Source organism: Elgaria multicarinata, chromosome 6, assembly GCF_023053635.1.
Source record: "Elgaria multicarinata webbii isolate HBS135686 ecotype San Diego chromosome 6, rElgMul1.1.pri, whole genome shotgun sequence".
Classification (NCBI taxonomy): domain Eukaryota; kingdom Metazoa; phylum Chordata; class Lepidosauria; order Squamata; family Anguidae; genus Elgaria; species Elgaria multicarinata.
In genome coordinates this window covers 12600780-12614564 of record NC_086176.1, presented here as the reverse complement: position 1 = coordinate 12614564, position 13785 = coordinate 12600780, and the positions used below count along the sequence as shown (strand labels likewise).

The following is a 13785-nucleotide window of genomic DNA, read 5'->3' as shown; positions in this document are numbered from 1 at the left end:
TGGGTCGCTGGGTGGGTGGGCTGGCGGGGATTCAAAGCAAAAACTCTAGGGGGCTAGGGTGACCATATGAAAAGGAGGACAGGGCTCCTGTATCTTTAAGTGTAATGTAGAAAAGGGAATTTCAGCAAGTGTCAATTGAAGAGGGTGGAATTCTCTCTTCATCAACACAGTTAAAGCTGCAGAAGCCCTGCCGTCTTTTGTATCTGGCCATTCTACTATAGCTAGTGTAGCTTTAACTGTTGTGATGAAGAGGGCATTTCACCCACCATTCTATATTACCATTAAAGATACAGGAGCCCTGTCCTCCTTTTCATACGGTCAGCCTATAGGGGGCTGTCTACACTTGTCTAGATGAAACGTAACAAGTGGGCAGAGATGACGTCAGTGGTCACGTGATGCTGTTGTTGTTACGTTTCTTCTGACTTTTAAAACCGTTCCACTTTCCGTTTTAACCCATTAGAATCGTTTTAATAGTAACAATGTGCTCCAACCTTTCGTTGTTTTCAACGCCGTCTTTCAACGTGACCATGGTCTTTGCTTCCTGATTAGGACGACTTCCGGTAGGCGCCAAAAGCAGCCCTTTTCTCCTGAGCGTGAGTCCGCCATTAGTGCTAATCCGCAACTGAATGAAGTTCTACTGGGTAAGTGCTTTGTCTTTCTTGTTTCTAATTCATCAGCTTTGTCTTCTGAATGTGGTGACTGATTAATTTAGAAACTGTTTCCTTTATTTTTGTGCTCTCTTTAACCCCCCCCTTTTTTTTAAAACAACAACACTCTATCGATCTGCTGATTTCTCATGTTTCATTACAAGTGGGTGATTAGGAGCGGTTTGTTTTCCGACCTCCGTGCTTTTATAATAAACGGATTTCCTTTGCTAAGTGTAATTACTGTTTTTTTTCTAACCCTCCTTTTTAAAATTAAAACGTTAATGCTCCCTTGATTAACCACAGTTCAATTTTACTTGCACAGCAGGAGCAGTTTAATATAAGAGGGTATTTGCATTTCTTTGTTTTACCTTCTTAAAACGAAGCCGGTTTCCAATCTTGCTAATGTTTTTTTTTTTGTTTTGAGTTCATTTACATCCCTTGTGTTTTGCATTACAAAACAGGGATATTGCTTCTCTGAGCAGTCCTGCTGCAATTTTTCTACTTGGGAAAGATGACAAATTTCTCCAACCTCAACTTTGTTACTGTCTTTAAAGTTATTATGTGCTAATACTTAATTCATAACCTTGTTGCTATTTAGGATGAGATGCCAATTTCCCCAATTGTTCTTCTTTAAAAATTTCTTTATGCTTCTTTAATTACATTCCTGCTGCAATTCAAGTCATTGATGACGCCCATATATTTTTTCAAATAAATTAATATTTTAGAAAGGTTCTATTCCTTTATTGCATTTATTACTCTGCAAAGTGAAGTCACTTCTGTGGTGTAGCACAGTGTAGCTAAGACTGTGTTTCTAAACCCCCTCAATTTATTTTTCTAATCCTTCAGTGGTATGCTGAGCGTGGTTGCAGCAATGCTTATACTTTACAACAAGATGGATTGAAGTCATGTAAGTATTATTCATTTCTGGTATTTTTTCTTAAAAGATAAGCATCTGCTAAGTGTATCAATGTCTGTGATGAATCAACCCCCAAACACCTTTTTTCTCTAAATTTCTATAGTACTTCGCTATGCATTCCAGCTGCAATTATGTGTTTTGCTGTAACTATGTTTTTTCATATTTAAAGTGCTGTCAATGCTTTGATTCTAACCCCCCTTTGATGCAAAACCCCCTATTTAATGTTTTCACAGTTATTGATACGTAGTTCATTACTGCAGGATTACTGCTCCTTGGCATAACTTTCTGCTTTCTCCCACGTACGTATTTCATCAGTCATAACGCTTGATTTAAAAATTTCTAGTCTAGAAGGTTTTTAATAGTGCTATGCGTGTAACCCAGACTTGTTCTTTTTTTTCAACTAAGGTAGATCTTTGCTGTTTATTGAAGCACAAATTGAAGTTGTCCATTAGTGCAACTTTCTTCTGGAACATAAGTAATGTATTTCAGTATTATGCATAAGCACTAGTAATTCATACATATCCATTATTGAGTTTCCAAGGTTACCTTTGTTATTAAACAGTCTGCTTAGGCTGTAGCTATACCTAAGGATTATCGAAGGTTCAAGCCTGAGTGATGAATGCCCTTTTTGACACTTACATGATCAGGTTTAAAGCCAGGACACTTCTGGGATAAAGCTCTGGTATAACTACGCCCTAATTCTCCATCACTCAATACAGCCTTAGTAGATTAATCATTATCTTATTTAACTACTACATCAGCTGCACCTAATAATTAAATGTATTAAATACAAAAAATTATGTAATGCTGATTCTGATTTGATTTATAAATTCTAGGCGGTACATATATATATATATATATATATATATATGCATATGTAAAAAATATTTCTAGCTCTGCTATTGTTTATAATGAAATCACATCCCACACAAAATTAAACTTACTATTTCTGTAAATTAATCATTTCATAAATACTGAATAGAATTAATAGTATTACATTTCTGTTTCCAATACAGCAACAGTAAATTCCGTTTGACACTATTACTTTAAAAGTTATTTTGTGGAAGATCTTTGACGTCTTTGGGGGGGAAAATCGCCATGGAAAATCCTATCAAGGGAAGAGGTCCAACATGGCGTCATTATGAAATTTTAGATCTACTAAATATCTGGGGTGAGCAAAGAATCCAGGAGCAGCTACGTACAAAGCACCGGAACCTGAATTCTTTTGAGTATATAGCTATGGAAATGGGGAAAAAAGGACACAGCCGCACAGCTCAGGAATGTAGGTCAAAGACAAAATCCCTTCGATTTGAGTATCGTAAGGTTTACAATCACAACAACAGATCTGGAAAAAAATTTGCTACCTGTCCGTATTATGATGAGTTGCATAGCATTCTAAGGGAAGACGCTACCATAAGACCCAAACGTGTCAGCAGTAGTATAAAACTCATTCGCACAGAGGCAGAGTTAGACAGCTACGAGGAAAGTTTGGAAGATAACAGTGAGCCAGTAACAACAATCAATGATACAGAGGAGGAAACGCGTAATGGTTATCATCAAGACAATTCAATGATAATTCAACAGAGTGGTATGTAACAGCATCGTAGTGACTATATTAAAAAAAAAATGAGATGTCATTATTACTGCATTACTTATTTTTTATTTAAGGATTTTTATGCCGCCATTCAGCCAAAAAAGGCTCTCACAGCGGCTTACAAAAGTATTTCTTGACAGTCCCTGCCCACAGGCTTACAATCTAAAAGACATGACACAAAAGGAAAGGGGACGGGGAGGGAGGAGGGGGAGGGGGGGAAAGGAAAGCAAATTCAGGCACTACAATCTTAGTTGTAAAGTTCAGCAGTTACAGATGACAGCAGGAGGGAGGGGGTCTCAGCTGGAGCTGCATCCAGGCACGGTGGAGAGGTGCCTGGCTGCTGCTTCCTCCCTCACTGGTGGCTTCTGCAGAGACAGTTGGTAGCAGGAGGGAGGGGGCTCTCAGCTGGAGCTGCATCCAGGCACGGTGGAGATTATGTCTTATCTTTGGAACTATACTTTTCAACTGTTATGATAACAGTCAAATGGGTATACTTCTGATGTTTCCTTTTTTTAGAAATTTCAATTTTAAAAGATGATTTAATCATTCAAGCAAAAGACCCAGTTATAATGGATGTTCAACTTTCTGAACAGTCATCATCTGTTGAAAGTACTTCAGGTGATTGTAAGCCTATGCGGCAGGGTATTGCTGTTTACTGTTTTACTCTGTACAGCACCATGTACATTGATGGTGCTATATAAATAAATAATAATAATAATAATAATAATAATAATGAGGTTATCTGAAATAAGAACGTAGAACTTTTCATACTACTTTCCTTTTTTGTTTCTTTATGTCCTGTTGTAATTGTTGAAATTTTTAAAACATTTCTACAGTATAAACTATCATTAATTATAAATCCTACATCCGTAGGAACAACTGAAACAAATGAGGAATCAACCAGCACAAAGGAATCAACTGTGGAGATAAATGTACCTCCAATAGGTAGATATATATTTTTTATTTTGTTTTACAAACAGATTCATATTTCTACATTTTATCTTAAGAACTGTGAGAACGATTTTAAATTTCATTTTTATTTTTTTTAAACTACACGCTATATGTAATATTTCATAAATATTAATCTACTCCATTCTTAAAATTGAATTTTGCAGGTTAATATGTCTTTAAAGAGGAAGTGTTTATAGGTTTTAAAAGAAACTACTTCACTAGGAGATCAAATGGAATTAGACTTCCCTCCTGATTTCTATTATATTTCTAATGTGATATTTTCCTGTTATTGCTCAATTAAAATATATTCCAGATACAGGAATACCCAACCATAAGGCGACATTATCCCCTGCCACGAGATTGGCCTTGATCAGGAACAGGAAGAGGAGACTGGCTGGAAATGAAATTGCAGAGAAAATCATGCGTCACTGCAGCAAAGAGAATGAGAAAATAATTTCAATAATGAATTCGGAGTCTGAGGCATTTGCGTCCTATGCAGAACGGTCTGCCAGAAACGAAGAGAAATTAAGAGAAGATAGACAAGAGCTTCTGAAATCTGTTAAAGAAACTGCTTCACTTCTAAAAGTCATGGTGAATAGCATGCATGCCTCCACTAGCAATTTCTCAATCACTAACTCAGCAGTTAATAACAGTATTGTATTTGAAGATTGTCCAGAGCCTGTCATTGAAAACATAGAAATAAGTACCTCACCAGAGAGCAATGAATCATTTATAGAGAAATCAGGTACACCCAAAAAGGTTCAGTATGAACATCGGCGACCAACACGTAATATTAAAAGGCCTCTTGTGTTTTCTCCTTAAAAATTACAATTTCTCTTTGCTTTATTACTACCTGCACATATATGCAGCACGGCAAGAGCTTCACTATCACTTTTAACTGTTGGTATAAGGAAAAAAACCTAACAGTAAGCAAGTTAATTCTCTGATGTGAACAACATAAAGTCTTTAAAAAAAAAACTTGAATCTGTAACCGTATTATGTCTTATAGAAAGCTACCATGACCTTTTTTTAAAAAATTGTTAATGCAAAGCTGTTAAATGATAGCATTGAGAAACATAGCTTACTAGTAAAGTTAAAATTGTTACAAATGTTGGGTTATGCTTATTGTTGATGTAATGATACCCTTGGAAACCATATATAATTACTGCTGTTATGTTTTCAAAGTATTTCTTAAAAAACAGCAATAGTTGATTATATGTGTGTATGAGAGTAAAGGACCAAACATTGTAAAAATTACAACATTATTGTTTATTATAATAAACATTTGAACCACTCCCTTCTTCTGTGGTATATATTGAGAATGTCTTAAGTTTAAACAAAGTCAGTTTTTGCATAAAAGAATTACACATGTACAAAACAATTACTACAACTCACATGTCCTACACATGATTCCTTTTAAATAATGGAATTTTCAACAAATAGGTAATTGGACATTTTTTATTTTGAATTGCGTCACCCAATTTTTTTTTCATCATTACATATAAGTACCAAAACTTTCAACATTACATATAGAAATGTCTTGAAGAGAATTAGACTTTAAAGTTCTCTGATTCATGTTCCTTTCTGGCAATTCTACATAACTCTTTCTTCACCTTGATGATGACAGAGAAAATAAACATTTTATTTTACTTAACATGAATATCCTAAATAAACAATTACAGCATTGCCATACTGTGTTTTTCAACTGTATAATTTTTCCAGTGCACATTATAAGGGTCTGGGGGCGCCGCGGGGCTGGCGGGACTGGGGCATCCCGTGCCCTCCTCCTCCGGTAGCCGCGCATTGAGGGCATGTCAGGTTGCGGCCCCAGTTCGGTGCGCCTGGTTGGGGAGGTGGCAGCTTCTCATGACCTTCAGGTCCTGAGCTGACTCCCCACCCAGGCAGGCCATTGGATCCATTTGGAAAAAGAAAAAAACAGAGAGCTTAGCTTTGCTGTTTGAAGCATTGAATAGTAGAGTTGGAAGGGGCCTACAAGGCCATCAAGTCCAACCCCCTGCTCAGCGCTGGAACAATTCTTTTTTATAGCAGTATTTGCAGGTGTGTTTTGGACTATTCTGTATTTTTTAATTTTGAAATACAGTGTGTGCGTGTCTCACACAAGTCCACACAATCATGCATCATACAGGGAGAGAGAGAGGGGAGGGGGAGAGAAAGAGAGAGAAACCTTTTTTCCCTCTTGCAAGCAACCCAAGGTGGCTTACATAGTTCTCCTCTTGTCCATTTAATACCCACAACAACCCTTTGAGGTAGGTGAGGCTGAGAGTCAGTGATTGGCCCAAAGTTAGCCAGTGAGCCTCATGATCAAGTGGAGACTAGAACCTGCCTGACACTAACCATTCCAGTACACTGACACATATTTGGGTGTGTGTGTGTGTGTGTGAGAGAGAGAGAGAAACGATAGAAGATAGAAGAAAACGATAGAAGAAAAGGTATTCCGGTTGACTGGGCTCAAGTTGCATTTTGTAAGGTAACAAGGAAGGACGCAACAATGCACTTAAACACCGGTGTAATGAATAGTGTAGATCCTGCCCGGAATACCTTTTCTTCTATCGTTTTACCCCGGCACACTCTTCTTTAGAACGTTCTTCATTATGCTCATTGTCTGTGAAGTAAAACTCCTTCTTCCTGTGACGCTGGGCTTTCATAGACCTGCCGGGATAAGCCGGCAGGGAGCAAGATTGGAAACCGGCTTCGTTTTAAGAATGTAAAACAAAGAAATTATAAACAATAGCAGAGCTAGAAATATTTTTTACATATTGATTGTACCGCCTAGAATTTATAAATCAAATCAGAATCAGCATTACATAATTTTTTGTATTTAATACATTTAATTATTAGGTGCAGCTGATGTAGTAGTTAAATAAGATAATGATAATTTGTGGCAGGAAGGCAGAGGAATAATATAACCATTTTGAATAAATTAGTAAAAGAAAATGATTATATAGATTCTTGGCGTTTACTCAATGGGGCTAAGCCTGGGTTTACATATTTTTCCCCAGTTCATCATACATATTCCAGGATAGATTATATTTTTGTTTCAAAAGATTTTGCAACGAAGATTTGTAAAATGGAAATGGGGGTAATAAAGGTAACTGATCACGCTTTGTTAAGTTTAGAATTTGCAGTTAAGAAGAATTATAAAGAGGCGTATAGATGGAAGTTGAACACAAAAATACTGAAATATAATAAAGTGGTAGAAAAAATTCAGAAGGAATTGTCGGAGTCATGGGAAATTAATGAAAAGGGAGGATCAGCTGGGTCAGTCGTTTGGGACACCATGAAGGCTGTAGTAAGAGGAATTTGTATTAGAGAAATGTGTAGTTTAAAAAGACAACAACGTGCAGAGCAGGAAAAGCTAGAGACAGAAATTAGAAGTTTGGAGGAAGAATATTGGCAAGGTAAAAATAAATATAAATTAGTAGAAATACAAGCTAAGAAGAAACAACTAGAAAACTTAAATTTAGAGGAGGTTCAAAAGAATTTAATATATATGAAAAGGGAATATTTCGAAAACAGTAATAAGAATTCTAGACTGCTTGCCAGACTCACACAAAAAGAAAAAGGGAGGAATGGGATAGAAGTACTGAAGGATAATCGAGGGAATTATTGCCACACAATGAAAGATAAAATAAAAAATTTTCAGGAATTTTATCAGGAATTATATAAGGGAAAAGAAATTCAACAAGAGAAGGTGGAGGAATATATTGGAAGGTTTATAAAGAAGGGAATAAAAATAGAACATAAAGAGCAAATGGAGAAGGTAATAACTCAAAGAGAAGTTGAAGATGTAATTGATAATTTGAAAGTTGGTAAATCACCGGGAGCAGATGGTTTAGGATCAGAATATTATAAAGTTTTTAAAGAATTATTAGTTCCGAAATTAGTGAAACTTTATAATGCTATACTATTAGGAGAGAAAATACCTGAATCATGGGAACATTCATTGATAATTTTAATACCAAAACCGGATAAAGATTTGATTAATCCTGATTCTTATAGACCTATCTCACTAATAAATCAGGATGCCAAAATTTTTTCATCTATTATGGCTAAGCGGTTAAATAAATTTATATCAGAATATATAGGAGAAGATCAATGCGGATTTGTGGCAGGAAGGCAGATGCATAGTTTAGTGGGAAGAGTTCTAAATGCAATAAACGTAATAAAAAAGCTAAACATTAAGGCAGGAATTATGGCATTGGATAGTTTTAAGGCTTTTGATTGTGTGAGCTGGCAGGCATTAAAGATTATTGTAGATAAAATGGGATTTGGAAATAAATTTAAAAATATAATAGAACAGCTATACTCCCAAAATACAGCTGTAGTGGTGGTAAACGATGGACTCACCGAAAAGATACGACTAGCCAGAGGTACAAGACAAGGATGTCCGCTCTCGCCGGTCCTGTTTGTAATGGTTATGGAGGTATTGGCGAAGGCACTAAGGGAAGATGAAGAGTTAGAAGGAATTGGAGAGGTAAGGGAAATAAAGCTGAATATGTTTGCGGATGACACCTTATTGACTATTAAGAACCCAATAAGAAAAATAGAAAGAATTAAATATCAATTGAGGGAATTTGAAGAAATTACAGGGTTAAGAATAAATTGGTCTAAATCAGAGATGATGTTGTTTAATTACACTAAGAAGGAGGAAAAGGAATGGGAACATAAGGGAATAGAAATGAGAGTTAAGGAGGAGATTAAATATTTGGGAATTAGAATTACAAAAAACTTAGAGAATCTAGAAAAGGAGAATTTAATGAGGTTAAAGAAAGAGGTTTTAGAAAAATTGGAGAAATACAAAAGACTAAATTTATCTTGGTTTGGAAGAATAGCTTTAATAAAAATGAAGATTTTAGCTAAAATTAATTTTGTATTTAGGATGTTACCAATAAAAATCTCAGAAACCGAGATAAAAAGTTGGCAAAATATTATTAATAAATATTGTAATGGAGAAAAGAAAGTGAGGGTAAATAAAAATAATTGGTATCTAAGCCAAAAAAAGGGTGGATTGGGTCTCCCAAATATAAAATTATACTATGTAGCAAATAGATTAAGACACATTGTAGAAGCAATTATTGGAGTAGGAGATTTACATTGGATGGAGGAAAAAACTACAAGTAATGTAGAGATGAGTTTGGAAAATGTTTTTTTTCAAGGAAGGAGGGAGAAAGTGGCTTGGAAGTATAGATAATCCACTCCTGAGGACTCAATGGGAAATTTGGAGCAAATTTAAAGGGAAGTTGCTTCCGAGCAACTCTCCCTTAGTACCGGTAATAATGTTAAAGAATTTCCCAGAGGATCTGAAGGGTAGATTATGTAAAATATTAAAAGAGAAAAATAAAATGAAACTAAAGGATTGGTTAAGAGATATAAAAACAAGAGAAGATATGGAAAACTTGTTAAAGGAGAAAAAATTATCTTGGTTAGAGTTTGGGCAATTAGAACAATGGAATAAAAAGTGGATTAAAGACAATAGAGTTTGCAGAAAGATGACAAAGTTTGAAGAGTTAATAGTAGATAAGGAAAAAGGTAAAGGAGGTAGTAAAGTTTTAAAAGGGTTAATGAGCGAAATATATAAAATATTGTTAGAAAAGGAGTCAAGGGATAACTCTGAGAAAATGGTATAGGAGACAGACTTGAAGGTACAAATAGGGTGACAGAGTTGGGAGGGACTATGGAAACAAAGAGTGTTGAGAAGTATGTCAGTGAGAATAAAGGAGAATTATTTTAAAATTTTGTGGAGGTGGTACCTAACCCCGGTAAGATTGAACAAGATAAATGATCAGCATTCAGCAAATTGTTGGAGAGGTTGTGGGGAAAAAGGAACGTATTTACATATGTGGTGGGAATGCAAATTTGTACAAAGATTATGGAAGATGGTGTTTTCGGAAATTGAAGAAATAGTGGGAATGAAAATAGAATATACACCAAAGATTGCATTACTGTCACTATTTGAAGATTTAAAATGTGGAAAAGAAACTAAAGAGCTGATATCGAGTTTGCTGACTGCAGCACGATTAATGGTAGCTAGGAACTGGAAGATTCAAGGGGGATATTTCATTGAAGAATGGTATAAAGAAGTATGGGATATAGCTATTAATGATAAACTGACTTGTAATATTAAGTGGAGAAAAGGCGTAACTAAAATAAATGAGTTTGAAGGAATCTGGAAACAGTTCCTAATATTTGTGTTTACTAAGGGAAGTGGGAAACCGCCAGTGGAAGAAAAGACAAGATTTTGGAAACAGGAATAGATCCCGAGGTGGGGGGTGCACTATTATGTTAAGAATGATTATGCTGTACAATGATAAATTTTAGGTAATATTTGTTCAACATATATGTACTCAATGTTTATTCAATATGTATGGAGTAGTTGTTTGATGTTTTCTCTTTTTTTATTATTGTAATGTATGTTTAATTAATGTAGAAAATAAAAAAATATTAAAAAAAGAAATCAGCAGATCGATAGAGTGTTGTTGTTTTTAAAAGGGGGGGGTTAAAGAGAGCACAAAAATAAAGTAAACAGTTTCTAAATTAATCAGTCACCACATTCAGAAGACAAAGCTGATGAATTAGAAACAAGAAAAACAAAGCACTTACCCAGTAGAACTTCATTCAGTTGCGGATTAGCACTAATGGCGGACTCACGCTGAGCAGAAAACGGCTGCTTTTGGCGCCTACCGGAAGTCGTCCTAATCAGGAAGCAAAGACCATGGTCACGAGACATGACTTTGAAAGACGGCGTTGAAAACAACGAAAGGTTGGAGCACATTGTTACTATTAAAACGATTTTAATGGGTTAAAACGGAAAGTGGAACGGTTTTAAAAGTCAGAAGAAACGTAACAACAACAGCATCACGTGACCACTGACGTCATCTCTGCCAACTTGTTACGTTTCATCTAGACAAGTGTAGACAGCCCCCCCGCTGGGCTCAAGTTGCATTTTGTAACGTAACAAGGAAGGACGCAACAATGCACTTAAACACCGGTGTAATGAATAGTGTAGATCCTGCCTAGGTAAGGATTGTGTACGTTACACTACATAAGGGATCTTCATTTTATTTTATCTCACTTTTGGAATGTAAAAGCTTTAATTAAAAATGTAAATAAACTAATTGGAGCAGGCATGCTAGATTTGTTTTAAATAACCATCCTCAGAATATCATTATTATTATTATTCATTTATTTATATAGCACCATCAATGTACATGGTGCTGTACAGAGTAAAACAAAATAGCAAAACCCTGCCGCATAGGCTTACATTCTGATAGAATCATAATAAAACAGTAAGAAGGGGAAGAGAATGCACCAAACAGGCACAGGGTAGAGTAAAACTAAAAAGAAAAGTTTTATATGTAACTAAAAAAAAGGAAGCCAAAAATTCACAGCCAATATCAATATTTCATTTAATACCAAGTATTAATATATATTACAAAACATAATGATCTCATTAACAGCACAATCCCATACATTTCTAATGAGAAATAAGTACTATTGAATTAAATGGGGCTTAGATTGCAGTTTAAGGTGGTGAATCTGTTCACTTACATGGGAGCAATCTCTCAAACGAACACTATGGAACTTGTTTCTAAGTCATGTTTCTTGTTTCTAAGTTTAGGATTGGGGCTGTAAAAAAAAAGGCTGCAATACTGTGAATATTTATGCACTTGGGAATAAGTAGATATGCAGAAGATTACACTGTGAAGGACAATCCATTACCTGAAAACCCCTCCGGGCCATTGAATGTGGTAAACATTATAGAATTCATCACCCTGTCATAAGCATGCTTATTCATTCAGAAGGACGTCCTAGTAAGTCTAATTAGACTAACTCCCAAATAAGTGTGCCTGCCGTCTTGGGGTAAAAGCAATTAAGTACATAATAAAAATATATAGGTATGTAGAGTAATCCTAGGCCATCAAATGCCTAGGAACAGAGGAAAATCTTAACCTGGTGCCAAAATCTTAAATTACCCATCCCAAATTGCTGCTCTCCAGGTGTGTTGGGCTCCAAATCCAGGTATTCCAAGCCAGTGTGGTCAAAACCGTTGAACTAGCCCATCTATCTAGAATTGCAGCCTTTAAACGTTTGATGGAATTGGAAGAACACCTTGCTAGAGATTCAGCATACTTGCCATACCCAATTAAGGCCAAACCAACCTGCTCCAGTGTTAATAAGCCGCTTGTGGAACTGGGTTGATAGGACCTTGTTAAGAATTTACAAATAGTGGCCTGGTTCAGACAACATGCTAAACCAGAGCTTTCCAAACTGTGTGTTGTGACACGTTAGTGTGTCATCTGCAGTGTGTAGGTGTGTCACATGTACGTAACGAAACCTCTGAGTCTATGTGAAATAAGCAACTTGCATGCATTTTTACACAGCAAAGGTGCCGATTAGTATGGTGCACTAGTATATCCCCCTTCTGTTTTATCCGTGTATGCACACCACGGTTGAGGGATCATACAGGTACTGCACATGCGCAGTATGCATAATCGGGTCGAAACAGCTGATTCCGCGTCACTTCCGATGACACGGCTGCACCTGAAGTGACGCATCCGAGAAATTCCATGGGTCCAGTTTTTTGATAGAACACCGTCTCAACCGCCACTCTATTGCAGCTCGACAAAATTGGTTCAGTGTGAAAAGCCTTGGAAATGTATGTTATCTTGCAAATCATATATTTTAAAAAATATAAATGAAAGGTTTTCATGAGATATGTTGTGTCCCCATACATTTCGTTATTACAATTTATGTATGTCCATATCTCTTATAAGGGGTTAGTTTAACCTCCGGTTTGCTAGTAAAACTGAATTACTGTGTTGCGAAATGATGCATGTCTAAAAAGCATGTCACCAACATGAAAAGCTTGGAAAGCTCTGCGCTAAACCATGCTGCTTAACTGCAAAATGGTTAATGGAACCCATTAACCGTTTAGCAGCATGGTTTAGCGTGTTGTCTGAACGGGGCCAACGAGTGTTCTATCTGGACAATTTGCTAGTTCACCAGATGGGTTGAGCTCAAAGCCATAAAAGTAGCCCTGTGAATCACCTCTTACAAATATAATGTCAGCGCCAGAATATAAACGTACATCTCAAATTTGGGCAGCTGCTATGATTCCTCCCCCCACCATTCCGTGCACATTAAGAATATTTTTTTTAAAAAAATAAAATACACAACTCAAATTCCAGATATTGCAGGCACAACGCACCGCGAAAGAACGAGATGCGACATTTTGTTTGGCCTAATAAAGATATTGCCTCAATGCGGGTTTTGGAGTTTGGTATCTCAGCGCTGCCTCGAGGCCTTGCAAAATAACTGAACGGTCCCCTGCACAAGAAGGTTTCTTTGTGAGTGAGCTTGAATTTTCTCCCCCGCCCCGTTGCATTGTGGAGGTTGTAGTCTTGCTCCCGGGCGCCAAAGAATGGCATGACGGGATTTGTAGTGTTTGGCGATGACGTAATTACCAGAAAGCCCATTGGAGGGGAACTGCTGCGACGTCATCGTTTCCAGAGAGCCGGCGAATACCAGCGGCGGGAGGTGCTTGTGTAGAAGGAGGCGGGGTTTCCGGGAACGGGCGGGGTTTTCTTGAAAGGAAAAACTCCCCGGATGCTGCCTTGCCTGAGACCGGCTCGGAACTTTCCAGAAAAGTCGCGGTC

General features: G+C 36.7%; 1 protein-coding gene across 2 annotated transcripts; it reads left to right on the top strand.

The window, feature by feature from the left end:
* The first annotated feature begins 393 nt into the window (after nucleotides 1–393).
* On the top strand, nucleotides 394–5408 carry LOC134400197 (uncharacterized). Of its 2 annotated transcripts, none has more exons than XM_063128490.1 (7): nucleotides 394–641; nucleotides 1494–1554; nucleotides 1797–1862; nucleotides 1973–2038; nucleotides 2580–3151; nucleotides 4031–4102; nucleotides 4422–5408. In XM_063128490.1, the coding sequence occupies exons 5-7, from the start codon at nucleotides 2662–2664 to the stop codon at nucleotides 4928–4930; spliced, it is 1071 nt and encodes a 356-aa protein (XP_062984560.1). In that variant the 5' UTR covers nucleotides 394–641; nucleotides 1494–1554; nucleotides 1797–1862; nucleotides 1973–2038; nucleotides 2580–2661; the 3' UTR covers nucleotides 4931–5408. The 2 variants fall into 2 exon arrangements, with proteins under 2 accessions (XP_062984560.1, XP_062984559.1); XM_063128489.1 differs by having other exon boundaries at nucleotides 1969–2038.
* Nucleotides 5409–13785: the final 8377 nt, after the last annotated feature.